We start from the raw sequence: 15,487 nt of genomic DNA, 5'->3' as shown, positions 1-15,487 counted from the left end.
TCAGTGACATATCCAGTCATGGCATTGATGTCCTCTTCATATCCTTGGCAGCGAGTCATCCAATCTGTGATCTCAAAACAACCCTGCAGGGCTTCTTCAGCATCCTGTGACCATTTTCTCACACTTCTTCTTGTCACAGGTTGCCTCTGAACAAGTGGTTTGTATTCTGAGCAGAGAAAAACAAGATTGTGATCTGATTGTTCCAGAGGAGGTCTTGTCTTCCCTGGTTGACCTAATCTTGGCTATGAAGCCCTCTGGCTCTCCAGAGGACAGCCTTCCCCCAAGACTGCTGCGCGATGTCCTTCCAGCGGTGGCCCCTGCTGTTTTGGATATTGTCAATTCCAGCTTCTCCTCTGGTGTGTTTCCAGCTGCTTTTAAAAATGCTGTTGTTCAGCCACTATTAAGGAAACCAGGCCTTGACCAGTCTGACTGCCAATTATCACCCAATCTCAAAACTTCCATTCATCTCAAAAGTAATTGAGAAACTGGCTCTCACGCAGCTTACAGAAGTGAGAGTGTAAGTGTCATCTAGATGACAATGGGCTTCTTGACCCATTCCAATCTGGTTTTAGATGTAATTACAGCACAGAGTTTGCACACATTAGGGTACTCAATGACATCCTGATTCTAACTGACTCTGGCTCCCATGTGCTGTTACTGTTACTCGACCTGACCGCAGCATTCAACACTGTAGACCACACCACCCTACTTCCCAGACTTGAATTTTGGGTGGGTGTGACAGGTACTGCCCTGGAATGGTTTAAGTCATACCTTAATGGTCAGTGTTTTAGTGTTCATGTTGGAAATTGCTCTTCTCTCAATGTCCCACTTCCATGGGGAGTACTGCAGAGCTCCATCCTGGGTCCTCTCCTCTTTTCAATTTATATGCTACCACTTGGTAAGTCTCGGGGTTAACTACCACTTTTATGCAGATGATTGCCAGATCTACCTTCAAATCAACCAACAGCACTCATTTCTATAATGTAATAATACGTAATAAGTAATAATAATGACAAAAGTATGTTCCCCCTCAACACGCTTCCTAAGTTTATTGTGTGCCTCGTGGCCTCGTATTGAAAAGTTAACCTGAAAAAATAAAATAAAACTGCCGCAGCATTACGCTCTATGCAGAGCTCACGCTGCTTCCCCTTTGTCTGCTGGCCTTTTTCTGGTAGACATTCTGGAATATTCTAAGACAATTTCCTCCGCTCTTCCGCAGTCTTCTCAAACTGGCGCGGTTCACCAGCGGCTCGCGAAAAAAATGAGGGCAGACCGATGGGGCAGACGCCGAAACGATCGCTGCACGGCGCGGGCTGGAGCGCCGAAGCGCTGTAGAATAGGATAACAAGGGCGACGAATGAAGGCGGTCCCCGTTTCGCTGCGCTTCGGGGGCACACGACCGTTGTCGCAGCTGAGAACGGGCGAGGGGGGGTACGCAACAAAGCAATGAAACGCTGTGCAGGGAGTCCCCCCTTCTCTCCCTAGCTGGGAGAGGAGTAGGGGCGGTAATACGAGAAAATAAACATTCCTCTGTACAATAGAATAAATCTATTGTATTTTTTCATCCTTATATTTTACATAAGGCTTATACATTGCCACATACTAGTCATTTAATGTATCTTATTTTTATTTTCCCAACACTGTCGGCTTTGGAAAGGATCACAACACAAAAGTGTAAAACTCAAAAGTATTTTAATGCCAAAAATCAGGTGACAGAAATAAAAACACGTAGCTAGGACACTGAAACCAGCAGAGTATGACTGAAACTGAACCGTATGCACTGAGGAGTGAGAGATGACAGAGGAATAGCTATGAGGAGGAGCTGTGAGTGGGAGCAGAGGACAGCAGGGGAACATAGGAGGAACTATAAATGAAAATATTTTTAAAGAAGAAAGAATTCTAAAAGGGAAAGAAGAATAACTAGAAAAACAACCTGACAACAAACGGAGTAGAAAGTTAAGTGGAAGGCAAAAAAAAAAAAAAAAAGATGAATACTAAATGAGAAAACCTTAACATCTGGGGAACCAAACAAAAACAGAGCCATTGGTTTTGAGCTACAATGCCTGATATCATTTATTTACATGATAATTTTTAAACTTTTACGTATAAAAATGCCACATTTAATGTATTTTACTTTGTCTTGGCATCAACAGATATATAACTGTTCTTTTATGCTGATTACAGATGGAAAAAGAGGGTCGTAGTAAGGTGTGGGCCTACTTCACTAAAGATCCATCCGGTGATGTCATCTGCAGCATCTGCTCATCTTCGGTAGTAGTTTGTGTGTTCTGTTGTTTTTGAGATTCTCGTCTCGTCTCTCGTCTCGTCTTCCTCCGCTTATCCGGGTCCGGGTCGCGGGGGCAGCATCCCAACTAGAGAGCTCCAGGCCGTCCTCTCCCCGGCCTTGTCCACCAGCTCCTCCGGCAGGACCCCAAGGCGTTCCCGGACCAGATTGGAGATGTAACCTCTCCAACGTGTCCTGGGTCGACCCGGGGGCCTTCTGCCGGCAGGACATGCCCGAAACACCTCCCCGGGGAGGCGTCCAGGAGGCATCCTGACCAGATGCCCAAACCACCTCAACTGGCTCCTTTCGATCCGGAGGAGCAGCGGTTCTACTCCGAGTCCCTCCCGAATGTCCGAGCTCCTCACCCTATCTCTAAGGCTGAGCCCGGCCACCCTACGGAGGAAACTCATTTCGGCCGCTTGTATCCGCGATCTCGTTCTTTCGGTCATTACCCAAAGCTCATGACCATAGGTGAGGATTGGGACGTAGATCGACCGGTAAATCGAGAGCCTGGCTTTCTGGCTCAGCTCCCTCTTCCCCACGACAGATCGGCTCAGCGTCCGCATCACTGCAGACGCCGAACCAATCCGCCTGTCGATCTCCCGATCCCTCCTACCCTCACTCGTGAACAAGACCCCGAGATACTTAAACTCCTCCACTTGAGGTAGGACCTCTCCCCCGACCCGGAGGTGGCAAGCCACCCTTTTCCGGTCGAGAACCATGGTCTCAGATTTGGAGGTGCTGATCCTCATCCCAGCCGCTTCACATTCGGCCGCGAACCTACCCAGCAAGAGCTGAAGGTCAGAGCTGGATGAAGCTAGGAGGACCACATCATCCGCAAAAAGCAGAGACGAGATTCTCCTGCCACCAAACTCGACACACTCCACACCACGGCTGCGTCTAGAAATTCTGTCCATAAAAGTGATGAACAGAACCGGTGACAAAGGGCAGCCCTGGCGGAGTCCAACCCTCACTGGGAACAGGTCCGACTTACTACCGGCTATGCGGACCAAACTCACGCTCCTCTGGTAAAGGGACTGAATGGCCCTTAACAGAAAGCCACCCATCCCATACTCCTGGAGCGTCCCCCACAGGGTGCCCCTGGGGACACGGTCATAAGCCTTCTCCAAATCCACAAAGCACATGTGGATTGGTTGGGCAAACTCCCATGCCCCCTCCATCACCCTTGCAAGGGTATAGAGCTGGTCCACAGTTCCACGGCCAGGACGAAAACCACATTGCTCCTCCTCTATCTGAGATTCAACTATCGATCGGACCCTCCTCTCCAGTACCTTGGAGTAGACCTTTCCAGGGAGGCTGAGGAGTGTGATCCCCCTATAGTTGGAACACACCCTCAGGTCACCCTTCTTAAAGATGGGGACCACCACCCCGGTCTGCCACTCCCTAGGAACTGCCCCCGATGACCACGCAATGTTGTAGAGACGTGTCAACCATGAAAGCCCTACAACATCCATAGCCTTGAGATACCCAGGACGAACCTCATCCGCCCCCGGGGCTCCGCCGCTGTGTAGTTGTTTGACTACCTCAGCAACTTCTGCCCCCGAGATCGGATAGTCCATCCCCAGGCCTCCCAGCTCTGGTTCCTCCTCGGAATGCGCATTGGTGGGATTGAGGAGCTCCTCAAAGTATTCCTTCCACCGTCCGACTATAGCCTCAGTTGACGTCAGCAGCTCCCCATCCCCACTGTAAACAGTGTGAGCGAGTTGCTGCCTTCCTCTCCTGAGGCGCCGGACAGTTTGCCAGAACCTCTTTGGAGCCGATCGATAGTCTTTCTCCATGGCCTCACCAAACTCCTCCCACGCCCGAGATTTTGCCTCGGCAACTGCCACTGCTGCACCCCGCTTGGCTATCCGGTACCTGTCTGCTGCCTCCGGAGACCCACAGACCAGCCACGCCCTGTAGGCCTCCTTCTTCAGCCTGACGGCTCCCCGAACCTCTGGTGTCCACCAGCGGGTACGGGGGTTGCCACCACGACTGGCACCGGCCACCTTACGACCACAGCTAGCAACAGCCGCCTCGACAATCGCAGAGTGGAACAAGGCCCACTCGGACTCAATGTCCCCCACTGCTCTCGGGACGTGGTCAAAGCTCTGCCGGAGGTGGGAGTTGAAGACCGTCTTGACAGGTTCTTCTGCCAGGTGTTCCCAGCAGACCCTCACTATGCGTTTGGGTCTGCCAGGTCTACGCGGCATGTTCCCTTGCCATCTGATCCAACTCACCACCAGGTGGTGATCAGTTGACAGCTCCGCCCCTCTCTTCACTCGGGTGTCCAAAACATACGGCCGCAGGTCAGATGATACGACTACAAAATCTATCATCGACCTGTGACCTAGGCTGCCCTGGTACCAAGTGTACCGGTGGGCATCCTTATGTTCGAACATGGTGTTCGTTATGGCCAAACTGCGGCTTGCACAGAAGTCCAATAACAAAACACCGCTCGAGTTCTGATCAGGTGGGCCGTTCCTCCCAATCACACCCCTCCAGGTCAAGCTGTCATTGCCCACGTGAGCATTGAAGTCCCCCAGCAGGACAATGGAGTCCCCTGATGGAGCACTATCTAGCACTCGTCCCAGGGACTCCAAAAAGGGTGGGTACTCTAAACTGATATTTGGCCCATAAGCACAAACAACAGTCAGGACCCGTTCCCCGACCCGAAGGCGCAAGGAAGCTACCCTCTTGTCCCCCGGGGTAAACCCCAACACACAGGCAGAGAGTCTCGGGGCTAACAAAAAGCCAACCCCAGCCCTCCGCCTCTCACCCGGAGCAACTCCAGCAAAGTAGAGTGTCCAACCCCTCTCCAGGTCTCGGGTTCCAGAGCCAATGCAATGTGTCGAGGTGAGTCCGACTATATCTAGCCGGTACCGCTCAACCTCTGCCACAAGCTCCGGCTCCTTCCCCGCCAGCGAGGTGACGTTCCATGTCCCAAAAACTAGTTTTCTTGTCCGGGGATTGGACCGCCAAGGCTCCCGCCTTGGTCTGCCACCCGATTCACATTGCACCGGACCCTTCATGTTACTCCTGCGGGTGGTGGGTCCACAGTTTTTGAGATTGCTAAATAAATCTTATTTGCATTACTTGGAAACCCTAGAGAGTTGTTTAGACAGTTCTTTGGTGTGTAATATAGAAATAAGTTAGCATCAACAAGGCAGAGAATGAAGGGTTTAATCTTAAGAACATTTGTATTTATTTCTTTTTTTGTGAGGGAGATTTATCGGCCATTATATCAGCTATCAGCCTTTGTTAAAAGTTTTATATCGGTATCGGTCCCAAAAAAAGCATATCGGTCGGGCCCTAATTAAAACCAATGCAAAAAAGGGACTTTAGAAATGTTGGCCAACTGAAAAGTATGAACATGAAAAATAAGAGCAAGTACTTTTTAATATTTAGTTGGGGCTTCTTTGGCCTGGATTACTGCAGCAATGCGGCGTGGCATGAAGTCGATCAGTCTGTGGCACTGCTCAGGTTTTTCAAGAGCCCATATTGTGCTGATGGTAAATGGTTTGTATTTCTATAGCACCTTCTTAGGGACTCTGGGGGGTATTTCAGGAGCATGGTGTACCAGGCCCTCTGATACAGGCTGTTAGGTCCCTGTATGACCGGTGTCAGAGCTTGGGCCACATTGCCGGCAGTAAGTCGAGCTTGTTTCCGGTGAGAGTTGGACTCCGCCAAGGCTGCCCTTTGTCACCGATTCTGTTCATAACCTTTATGGACAGGATTTCTAGGGGCAGCCAAGGTGTTGCAGGGATCTGTTTTGGTGGCCTGAGGATTGGATCACTGCTTTTTGCAGATAATGCGGCCCTGTTGGCTTCATCAGAACACGATCTGTGGCTCTTATTGGAGCGGTTTGCAGCAGAGTGTGAAGCAGCTGAGATGAGAATCAGCTCCTCTAAATCCAAGACCATGGTCTTGAGTCAGAAAAGGGTAGAATGCCTTCTCCAGGTTAGGGACAAGGTCCTGCCCCAAGTGGAGGAGTTATAAGTATCTCGGGGTCTTGTTCACGAGTGAGGGAAAGATGGAGTGCAAGATCAACAGGCAGACTGCATCTGCCGTAGGGCTGGGTGATATGGCAAAAATAGAATATCACGATTTTTCCAATATTTTATCACGATTTCGATTTTATCACGATTTTTTTTATCCATGAATAGCATAACTTCAATTGCGTATTAAAGAAGAGAAACATTGAATAAATAAACATTTATTCATATTAGGGATAATCAACACAGTGCTAACACACTTATATTTTAAACTCACACCAGAGATGATAAAAGCCCTGAGAGAAACAATTACAAAAATCAGTTTTTCTCGTTTTTCAAGTTACTTAACATAAATTAAAATCGTAAACATATTTAAAGTGCAAACATGTCAATTGCAAACATATTGTGCAAACATTAACTTGTTCAAAATACTACGTAGCTCCCAGTTGCTCATGTAGTGGATAGTTAAGCTCAAATACGGCTCTGCTGTGCAGCTGGACCAGAGATCGCTTGTGGTAGCAAATAACTGCGCATTCTGAATATTTTCTGCAACAAGTCTCTAAATAAAGTAAAATTTTCCAGTGCAGATTGGAGACAACCCATAGAAGCACTGATTTGATCTCATTTCAGAGAAAAATAGAACAGGTTAGATGCACCTAATAAATAAAATTACTAACAAACTCAGGAATCTTTCTTTGCTTCACTGTTCTGGTGCTGAGAATATCACTAATGCGGATCAAAGGAGATACACAGATGAATGCACCTCTTATTATTTGGAGACTACATTTACTGCAGCTGGCAGAGGCAGAGATTGTTTCTATTTATACACGGAGTTTACAGAATCGTTTTAAATGTTAATAGGGGAAGACTGCAGGAGGGAGCGGTAAAATACAGGGGGTCCCCAGCAAAAACAAGAAACTACGGGTCTGATGAAACCCGCTGGTTTTCCATCAGGCAGTCACGGGGCAGCTCCAAGGACCCAGTGTCCGAGCTCAGTCGGTACCGACACCGGCTCGGCAGAGGGTGGACGAGCCGAGGCGGCGTCGTGCTCTGCTTAAGAAGCGGTGTTATTTTCCTGCTTCAGAAGAAGCGTCCAACGTGTTTTTACGCTTTCTTCGAGACATGTCACGTCGCTAAGTTGTTAGCGCCGCGCGCTAAGGAAACCCTGCGTTCCTCTTCGGAACGAAAACCTCGTTGTCGCTCAGCCGCCGCAAAGCCATGTTTGTTCACACACAGGTGAAAACAAGCGGGGCACTAATATATTACTATGGCTCACTCTGATTGGTTAAGGGTCAAACAAAGGCGTGTCATTCGCCTGGGGGTACGTTCCATTTTTATTCAGAGGCAGAAATTCAACAGCAGAGCTGTGAATCGTGATAAAACGGTCTCTCAAAAATGACAGACCGTCAGATGTGTAGATCGTAAAACGGTCTAAAATCGTCATATCGCCCAGCCCTAATCTGCAGTGATGTGGGTGTTGTACCCGTCTGTCATGATGTTTATGTTTATGTATTTAGCAGACGCTTTTGTCCAAAGCGACCTACAAGTGATAATCGGCATGTTGCCCTTGAGGCTAACAACAACAATAACAACAACAACAACTTGACATCAATCATGGAGAGGAGGGAACAAGGAGTGGATGGTAGAGAGGGGGATGGGTGCTAGTTTAGAAGATGCTCTCTGAAGAGCAGGGTCTTCAGGAGTGTCTTGAAAAGGAAGCCACAGTTCTGGTAGTGCTTGGTAGGTCATTCCACATTTGTGGAACGATGCATGAGAAGAGTCTGGATTGTCCTGAGCGTGGTGTAGGCACTGCTAGCCGACGATCCTGTGATGACCGGAGCGGCCGGGCCGAGACGTAAGCCTTTGCAAGAGGATTCAGGTAGATGGCTTACGTCTCGGCCCGGCCGATGAAGAGAGAGTTGAGCCAGAAGGCGAAGCTCTCGATTTACCAGTCGGTCTACGTTTCTATCCTCACCTATGGTCGCGAGCTTTGAGTAGTGATCGAAAGAAAGAGATTGCGGATACAAACAGCCAAAATGAGTTTTCTCTGCAGGGTGGCTGAGCTCTCCGTTAGCGATAGCAAACGTAAATAGCCTAGTATTTGTGGTAGTGTACAATGCTATTGGATATTTACCTTTGAATTAAACATATTTGCTTGTATTTACATTTATTACATCCATCTTTTGCTGTAAAAACTGCATTTAAAATTATGGAAACACTATGTTTCTCTGCAGGTGTGTGTGTGTGTGTGTGTGTGTGTGTGTGTGTGTGTGTGTGTGTGTGTGTGTGTGTGTGTGTGTGTGTGTGTGTGTGTGTGTCATAGGATTATGAAGACACACACAGAAAATTAGTAAAATAATGTGAGTCTCAAAAAAGCAACAGAGCTCATGTGCGCCTTTTGTTTACCTTATGGAGCAAACTTTCCCGTGCGTATTAAACGCCGCCCACAGGCTCGGGGATTTCCGCATTCCTGAGAAGTCTATGTGAACCCTACGCCACCCGTTCGAGATCGAACACACACCATCCAGCCTGACAAACCCCAACCGTGCTGATGCTAATGTGTATGCGCCATAAGAAAGTCAGACTTAGGGGCGGGGTTACGGCTGGATCCTAGGGCTGAAGCCCTGGATGTTTTCTGAAAAGCCCCGAATCTAAAAAAAAAAAAAAAAAAAAAAAAAAAAATTCCTTAGAAGTGACATGCAGTACCAAACTCCATCAGAGATGGCGCAGCTGCGTAGTGTAGCCTGCATACAGCCTGCTGAAGTCTCCCCAGAGGAAGCTCTAAGCAGCCAGCAATGTTTTATTTCAAGGCTCAAGAACAGTGAATTCCCCCAAGAGATCCCCACTCTGATGCACTCATGCACCAAAGCCTTTATGTACAAAAGCCTAGTTGTAATTATATTACTTTCAGATGCCAGCAGTGTTTATGGTGCTTATATTGCTTATATCGCTTTTGTCCGGACTAAACATTAGGACCAGGACTTTCGCAGTTTAATTCTGCCAGCAGCACTTTCTGTTGTTGCACAATGGCAGTAGAGCATTCCATCTAATAATTTAGCCTCATATGCATTTTCTGTATGCTATATATATATATATATATATATATTATATATATATATATATATATATATATATATATATATATATATATAATTATTTCAGTGACTTCTGTGAATTTTGTCTTTTCTTTAATAGGATGTGAATAAATGTGGGGATTACCGTGCAAACGTGGCTAAAATCCTAATGTAAAGATCCAGAAAGGATTTGTTTTCACAGTACTGTAACACTAAATGTTTTATGTCATCATATCGGTGCATAAGTGTAATCTAGTGCTTTTTGTCTGCTTTAAGATGGTCAAAATATAAAAGTTGAAATGTTTCATTTAAAAGTAGAAAATCACTCATCTGGGCTAAGCCCCGGATCCTTTTCAATCCTAAATCCGTCCCTGGTCAGACTGTCAACATTAACTTGGGTCATCTCCAACAAGAATAACAGGAGCAACAAGCCCATGGTGGTATCTCCAGAGTGGATTGCTGGGGTGGAGGAGAACGTTACAATCATAATCCAGATGTTTGGACACAAATTAGGAAATGTGTTCATTCAGTCAAGAGTCGGGCTGAAACAGATGTGATGAGTCAGCTATTCGGGCTGTTGTTACACCAATGAAAGGACAAATGGTGGGGGGCCTCACCTTCACATCAGCTGGTTTCTTGTTAGCCAAGCACTCATAGGCAAATAGCAGAACCAAAGCTAACGGCGCTTAGAGCAGAGGTCCTCAGAATAATCCCAGATGTGGGATGAAAACATCTGTCCTTAACTATGAACCGATTCTTCTACTCGAGAACATCATTATTGTTCAAGAGTCATTTATGGACCTGGGGTGTATACCAGAAAGCGAGATTTCCCAAAACCAGGCTTTCTTGTGAGATTTCCAGTGTAATAACCCCTAAATTTTGGGCTAAATGGTGGCGCAGTTGTTAGCACTGTTGCCTCGCAGCACGAAGGTTGCAGGTTCGAAACTCGGCTGCGGCCTTTCTGCGTGGAGTTGTGTGTTCTCCCCATGCATGCGTGGGTTTCCTCCGGGTACTCCGGTTTCCCCCACAGATCACAACATGCCCTATAGGTTATAAATTGTAAGCTGCTTTGGATAAAAGCGTCTGCTAAATAAATAAACATAAATCGGTTCTACAAACGAGGCTAGCCTGAAGCCCTTCCCAGTCCCCATGGTAACACTTGCTGGAGAACAAACCTGTTCCATAGCAGGCTAGCAGCTAGGCTTGCTGACGCTTTGTGAATATGACTGAACGAGGCAAGTGACGTCACCTTTTTCTTGTCTGTGGCTGGCAGCTACGAGGTGATGAATTAGCGCCACGGCTGGCCCACAGCGGTAGCAGCAGCTGCAGCTTTGTTGTTGATGGCAAAAGTTTCAACTTTTAAAATTGAGTTCTAATTGGATTTACATCCTGGCACTTTTTTGTATTTAATCCCCCTTAGCAGCCATGAGCGTTTGACTCCACCGATGTTGCTCCTGATGTCAGCATTATTAATAATTATATATAAGCTTTAGTCTGGGATGGACCCGTATCGTTAACTCTTTATGAATGTGTTAAAACAGCCTTAATCTACCTTACAGCTGCTAACATAATACATGTAAAGGAAATGCATCATTGATGCGACTATACATTTACTCTGGTCACACGTGTCGTACACAGTAATACAAGATTTAAATGACATACATGATGTTTTTCCCTCAGTGTGTAATATATGTGCTAAATGTGACAAACTGTTTACAGCGTTAAATTTAGGGTCATGTGACCACCACAAACGTATAGATGCACCTAATAAATAAAATTACTAACAAACTCAGGAATCTTTCTTTGCTTCACTGTTCTGGTGCTGAGAATATCACTAATGCGGATCAAAGGAGATACACAGATGAATGCACCTCTTATTTATTATTTGGAGACTACATTTACTGCAGCTGGCAGAGGCAGAGATTGTTTCTATTGATACACAGAATTTACCGAATCATTTTAAATGTTAATAGGGGAAGACTGCAGGAGGAAGCGGTAAAATACAGGGGGTCCCCAGCAAAAACAAGAAACTACGAGTCTGATGAAACCCGCTGGTTTTCCATCAGGCAGTCACGGGGCAGCTCCAACGACCCAGTGGCTGGGCTGGGTCAGTTATCGAGCCCAGTCCAGTACCGGCTCGGCCGTGAACGAGCCGAGGCGACGTCATGCTCTGCGGTGTTATTTTCCCGCTTCAGAAGAAGCGTCCAACGTGTTTTTACGCTTTCTCGAGACATGTCACATTGCTAAGTTGTTAGCGCCGCGCGCTAACACGTCAATAGTGCTGCGTAGCCTGCTGGAGGTTTTAAGGGTTCAGATGAAAACACCCGACCTCTCACGCATTGATCGCTGTTGCGCTCACGCCGTAATACAGTATTAGATGCGGTTAAAGTCAGACATGAAAAAATAAATAAATTTTACATGAATAAGTGATGCTTAGCCTGGTGGGGGGAGGAGAACCTGGCCTAATAAGCACTGGAGGAAACCCTGTCAAGATCGTCAACACTCGTTTATCTTAATGCTACTGAAACATGTAAACCAAAAAGCATTATATCCACTGCTACCTTTCTAATTTTAAACTCAGTAACTTATGCTGTAACTGCACCTTGCTCTGCCTGCTCCATACACCGGCTGCAATCACAAGCGACAACATAGTAGTTCCCGCTGCTTCTTCAGGAAACAGCGCAAAATAAATAAATACATAAAACTTGGGATCTTGTAGGCGTGGCGGTAAGATTCCAGCCGTGGCGGCCCGCCACGGCTACGCCTATGTAAGGGAAACCCTGAATTTGTATAAAACTGATCCAGAAGTTGGCGTCCGTCTGGGCCTACAATAGTTTGATATTTTTCACTGTTAGTGGTTTGATAGTTGAGCAGGTGCCGATAATTTTCACGTCTCCTTTTAAAACATGTTTAAACTGTTCAGAATACAAATCCAGCCTCTGTCTCGTTGGACTGTTGTAATTAAACGTTGTACAGAACAAAACTTTTCATTAAACAACGTTGAAAAAGATCAGATCAATTGGTTTTCCCCCTCATCTACAGTGACGGAGATAACGGCGCAGTGTGCCTGGCTCTGGTGTTCATCAAGTTTAATGTTCCTGTTTGCAACAATCTTCACATGAAGGCAAAACGGTTAAATGGCAGGGTTCACATATTTCCCTATTTGACCGTTTATTTTCACACAGAAAGTAAAGAAAGAATTACCCCGTCATTTTTATCGTTACGCACATTGCTGAGGAAGACAAATCAATCATGAAAAGATTCCCATCTGAACATCTGAGCTGGACACTGCTCAGCGGAGCTCGCTGTCAGCGCGTACGTGAGGTGGACAGCGAGCTGAAGATGTGGAGATCGGGGCTTGGAGCGTGTCGCAGAACCAAAGCCATGCGGGAAGGTTCCTCCCACTGAAGCGAGTGTTTTCCAAACCCGGTCTCTCAGAGAGACTTGTCACTTAGAAAATGTTCCTGATGATGAAACTTTGGCTTAATAGCGCTTGTTCCTGTCTCCGATGTGGCGACACATCCAGGAGCCTGTCTAAGAAAAAGTCCAGAAGCTCAGACCCTCTTCAGCTCAGAAAACTCCTATGGAGACATCTGATCACACACAAGCAGGTGAACTGTACACCGTTGGGACCTGTTCAGGTTTACAGACTATCTTTACATTTAGAATTGGCATAAAGATAAAAATAAATGCAGTAAAATAAAATACATTTAATTAAATATTCATTAATTAGTTTACAAGCAGGGAGCCACATCAGATGGATGAAAGAGCCACATGCGGCTCCAGAGCCACAGGTTGCCGACCCCTGGTCTAAGGGAAACAGGGAACATAATTTCCCACAACATCCGTTTCACGTGGATCATGGTGCATTCAAAGTAAACAAGCTCGCTGCTGCTACCAGCTAATGGATATGGGGCGACCACTGGCTGCTTGTTAGCCATGGCTGGTGAAGGAGGCTCAAGTAAAGGATCAAGTAAAACAATGCTGACTTAGCCACCAGCTAATCGTGGCTCATGGCTGGCATGGTGGAGATGGACATCACTGGCCATGGCTAATAAAAGAGGGTTGGCTAGAGCCAGACACACATTGTGTGTGCTGTGTGTAAACTCCCACAAATTACCAGCCAAAGGAGGTCCAAGTCTAATGTTAACGTTTGTGAAGGAACCCTTGGAGAAGCACATCATCTCTGTAACGCGTGGAGAAGTACATCGCCGTTAGTAACGTGTTTGTTTGGAGAAAAATAAACAATGCTGATTTAGCCACTGGCTGGCGGACGAGCGCTGGAGGAAAAGAGGAGACTTGAGAAGGACTCTGGACACGTTGGGACCGGATCGGGAACTCTGGTACAAAGAGAAGACGAATAAGCACTTTGAGGCGAGTTAGGGAGTCAGGGACAGCCCTTGGAGGCAGGTGTCCAGCTAATAGCAGGCGGGGATCTCAACATAATACGTCTACCTAGTGTTGGACATGATGTCGACCTGTCAAACTTCATGTGTCTTTAGATTTTGTTGCTTATTCAAACTAACCAAGTACAGCAACAGTGTAGCTAGTCTCTTCTTCTTGGCTGAATTAGCAGACTATGCTTCCAGGGTGCACTGCTGCCCTCCGCTGGTTCTTTCAGGTTAAAGTTATAGTGCAAATGCTAAATGCGGAGCTCGTATGTCCCTAAATAGCTACTCAAGATGGTGGATGACCATGGAGCGTTGACCACAGTTTATGTATTTAAAAATGTAAAATTTCAAACTGAAAAGAATATTTAGAATTGATGTTGGTGAGAAATATTAATGAAAAAGGACAAGTTTGTGAAGAGGAAACACAGGATTTGATAGTAACAGGTAAAATGATCACACACACTGGAGGTTTAAAATTCAGCTGGTCAGAAAAAAAAAGTATTTCATTCTAAAAACATCCAGATTCAGGAACATGAAAACGACACAAATGATTTAAAATAAGTGGAGAAACAAGACTTACGCCGTTGCCATGGAAACAGGCCAACTCACTAAATAGGGCTGGCTACACAACTTTACTCAAACAGCTCATGTATCTTGGTTCTGATATATTTGTAGTCCTTGTAGGCATGAATGGATAATGACTGCTGCGTCTGGATGAAGAACAAGCTCTATCCTTTTCTTCAAGTCTCATTTATCTAGCATCGATTAATAGGGGCTGCCTATGGACGCGCGTCAGCCTTGATTGCCGATCCTGACTTGGAGAGATTCCGCCTGAGAATCGTTCGTGAAGTTGGGGACACCGGGAGGGGAGATCCCAGATACTCTAAACCCGCTTTCTGGAATATCCCCCCCCCCCCCCCCCCCCCCCCCCACACACACACACACATACACACACACTCGCCCATCATCGAGTGAATACAAAACGCCTCCCAAACAAAAAGCCCACACAAATAAATCATCAAGTCTGACAAGTTGACTTTGACAGGCTAACTAAGCTAACACGTTTAGTCTGGGTAGCTGTGGTCTGTTGGCTTCATGTGTCTGAGCCGTGAGCCATACTTTGTCTGTCTGTCTTTCTGTCCAATGTTCGCAGCTGTCAACTTCACAGAATTTATTAGCATGTTTAAATCTAACGTATTCAATGCTAGCTTAGCATCTTTAGCTCCCTCAGCTGTCATCCAGTGGCTGCCACAGCAGCGTTTAGTTCAGCCCTGCGGCTGAGCTTGGAAACGATGCCTCCAACCTACCAGCTTCCATATTCCACAGGAGCCTGAGCAGCGGTAGCCGTTGTCCCGAAAAGTCGCCGGCTCTTTGTTTATCACATTCACCGACAGAGAGCCAGTCAACGGAAGCCGAGAGTGCGCTTGTTTATAGGCTCACCAGAGAGCATTTGACGTGTAGGCTAGGCGGAGTTTATTAGCTCACGTTCTCACACTGCCACCACCTTCCTCGAGAAGGACCTGGCTGCAATCAGATAGACCCCACGTGACCGCTGCTGCCTATGGGCGCTAACGAGCGGTGGCGACGCCATCTTGGACCGGTCGAGCACCCCCTCTGACAGAGGCATTGAAGTGTCAGCATGTTAAATCAACCATAACTCCTTGAATTCTGAACTGAATCTGATGCGGGTTTTTTTCCTGCAAACTTCACACATGTAGCTGTGACACAGGAAACATCTTTTAG

General features: G+C 46.7%; 1 protein-coding gene across 2 annotated transcripts in view; it reads right to left on the bottom strand.

Annotated features, from left to right (window-relative positions):
* Nucleotides 1–15,233, bottom strand: part of blmh (bleomycin hydrolase) — a 173,679-nt gene extending 158,446 nt beyond the window's left edge. Inside the window, exon 1 of one of the 2 annotated variants that reach the window (XM_070543801.1) lies at nucleotides 15,052–15,233. Coding sequence is in view for 1 of the 2 variants with exons in the window: in XM_070543800.1 (XP_070399901.1) it covers nucleotides 15,052–15,061 (10 nt within the window). In the remaining variant the exon portion in view is untranslated. The remainder of the gene's footprint in view (nucleotides 1–15,051) is intronic. The other variant, XM_070543800.1, reaches the window with a different exon arrangement.
* Nucleotides 15,234–15,487: the final 254 nt, after the last annotated feature.

Source organism: Nothobranchius furzeri, chromosome 13 (assembly GCF_043380555.1).
Source record: "Nothobranchius furzeri strain GRZ-AD chromosome 13, NfurGRZ-RIMD1, whole genome shotgun sequence".
Taxonomy (NCBI): Eukaryota; Metazoa; Chordata; class Actinopteri; order Cyprinodontiformes; family Nothobranchiidae; genus Nothobranchius; species Nothobranchius furzeri.
Note: the sequence above shows the minus strand (reverse complement) of the source record. Positions and strands in the feature narration are given on the sequence as shown.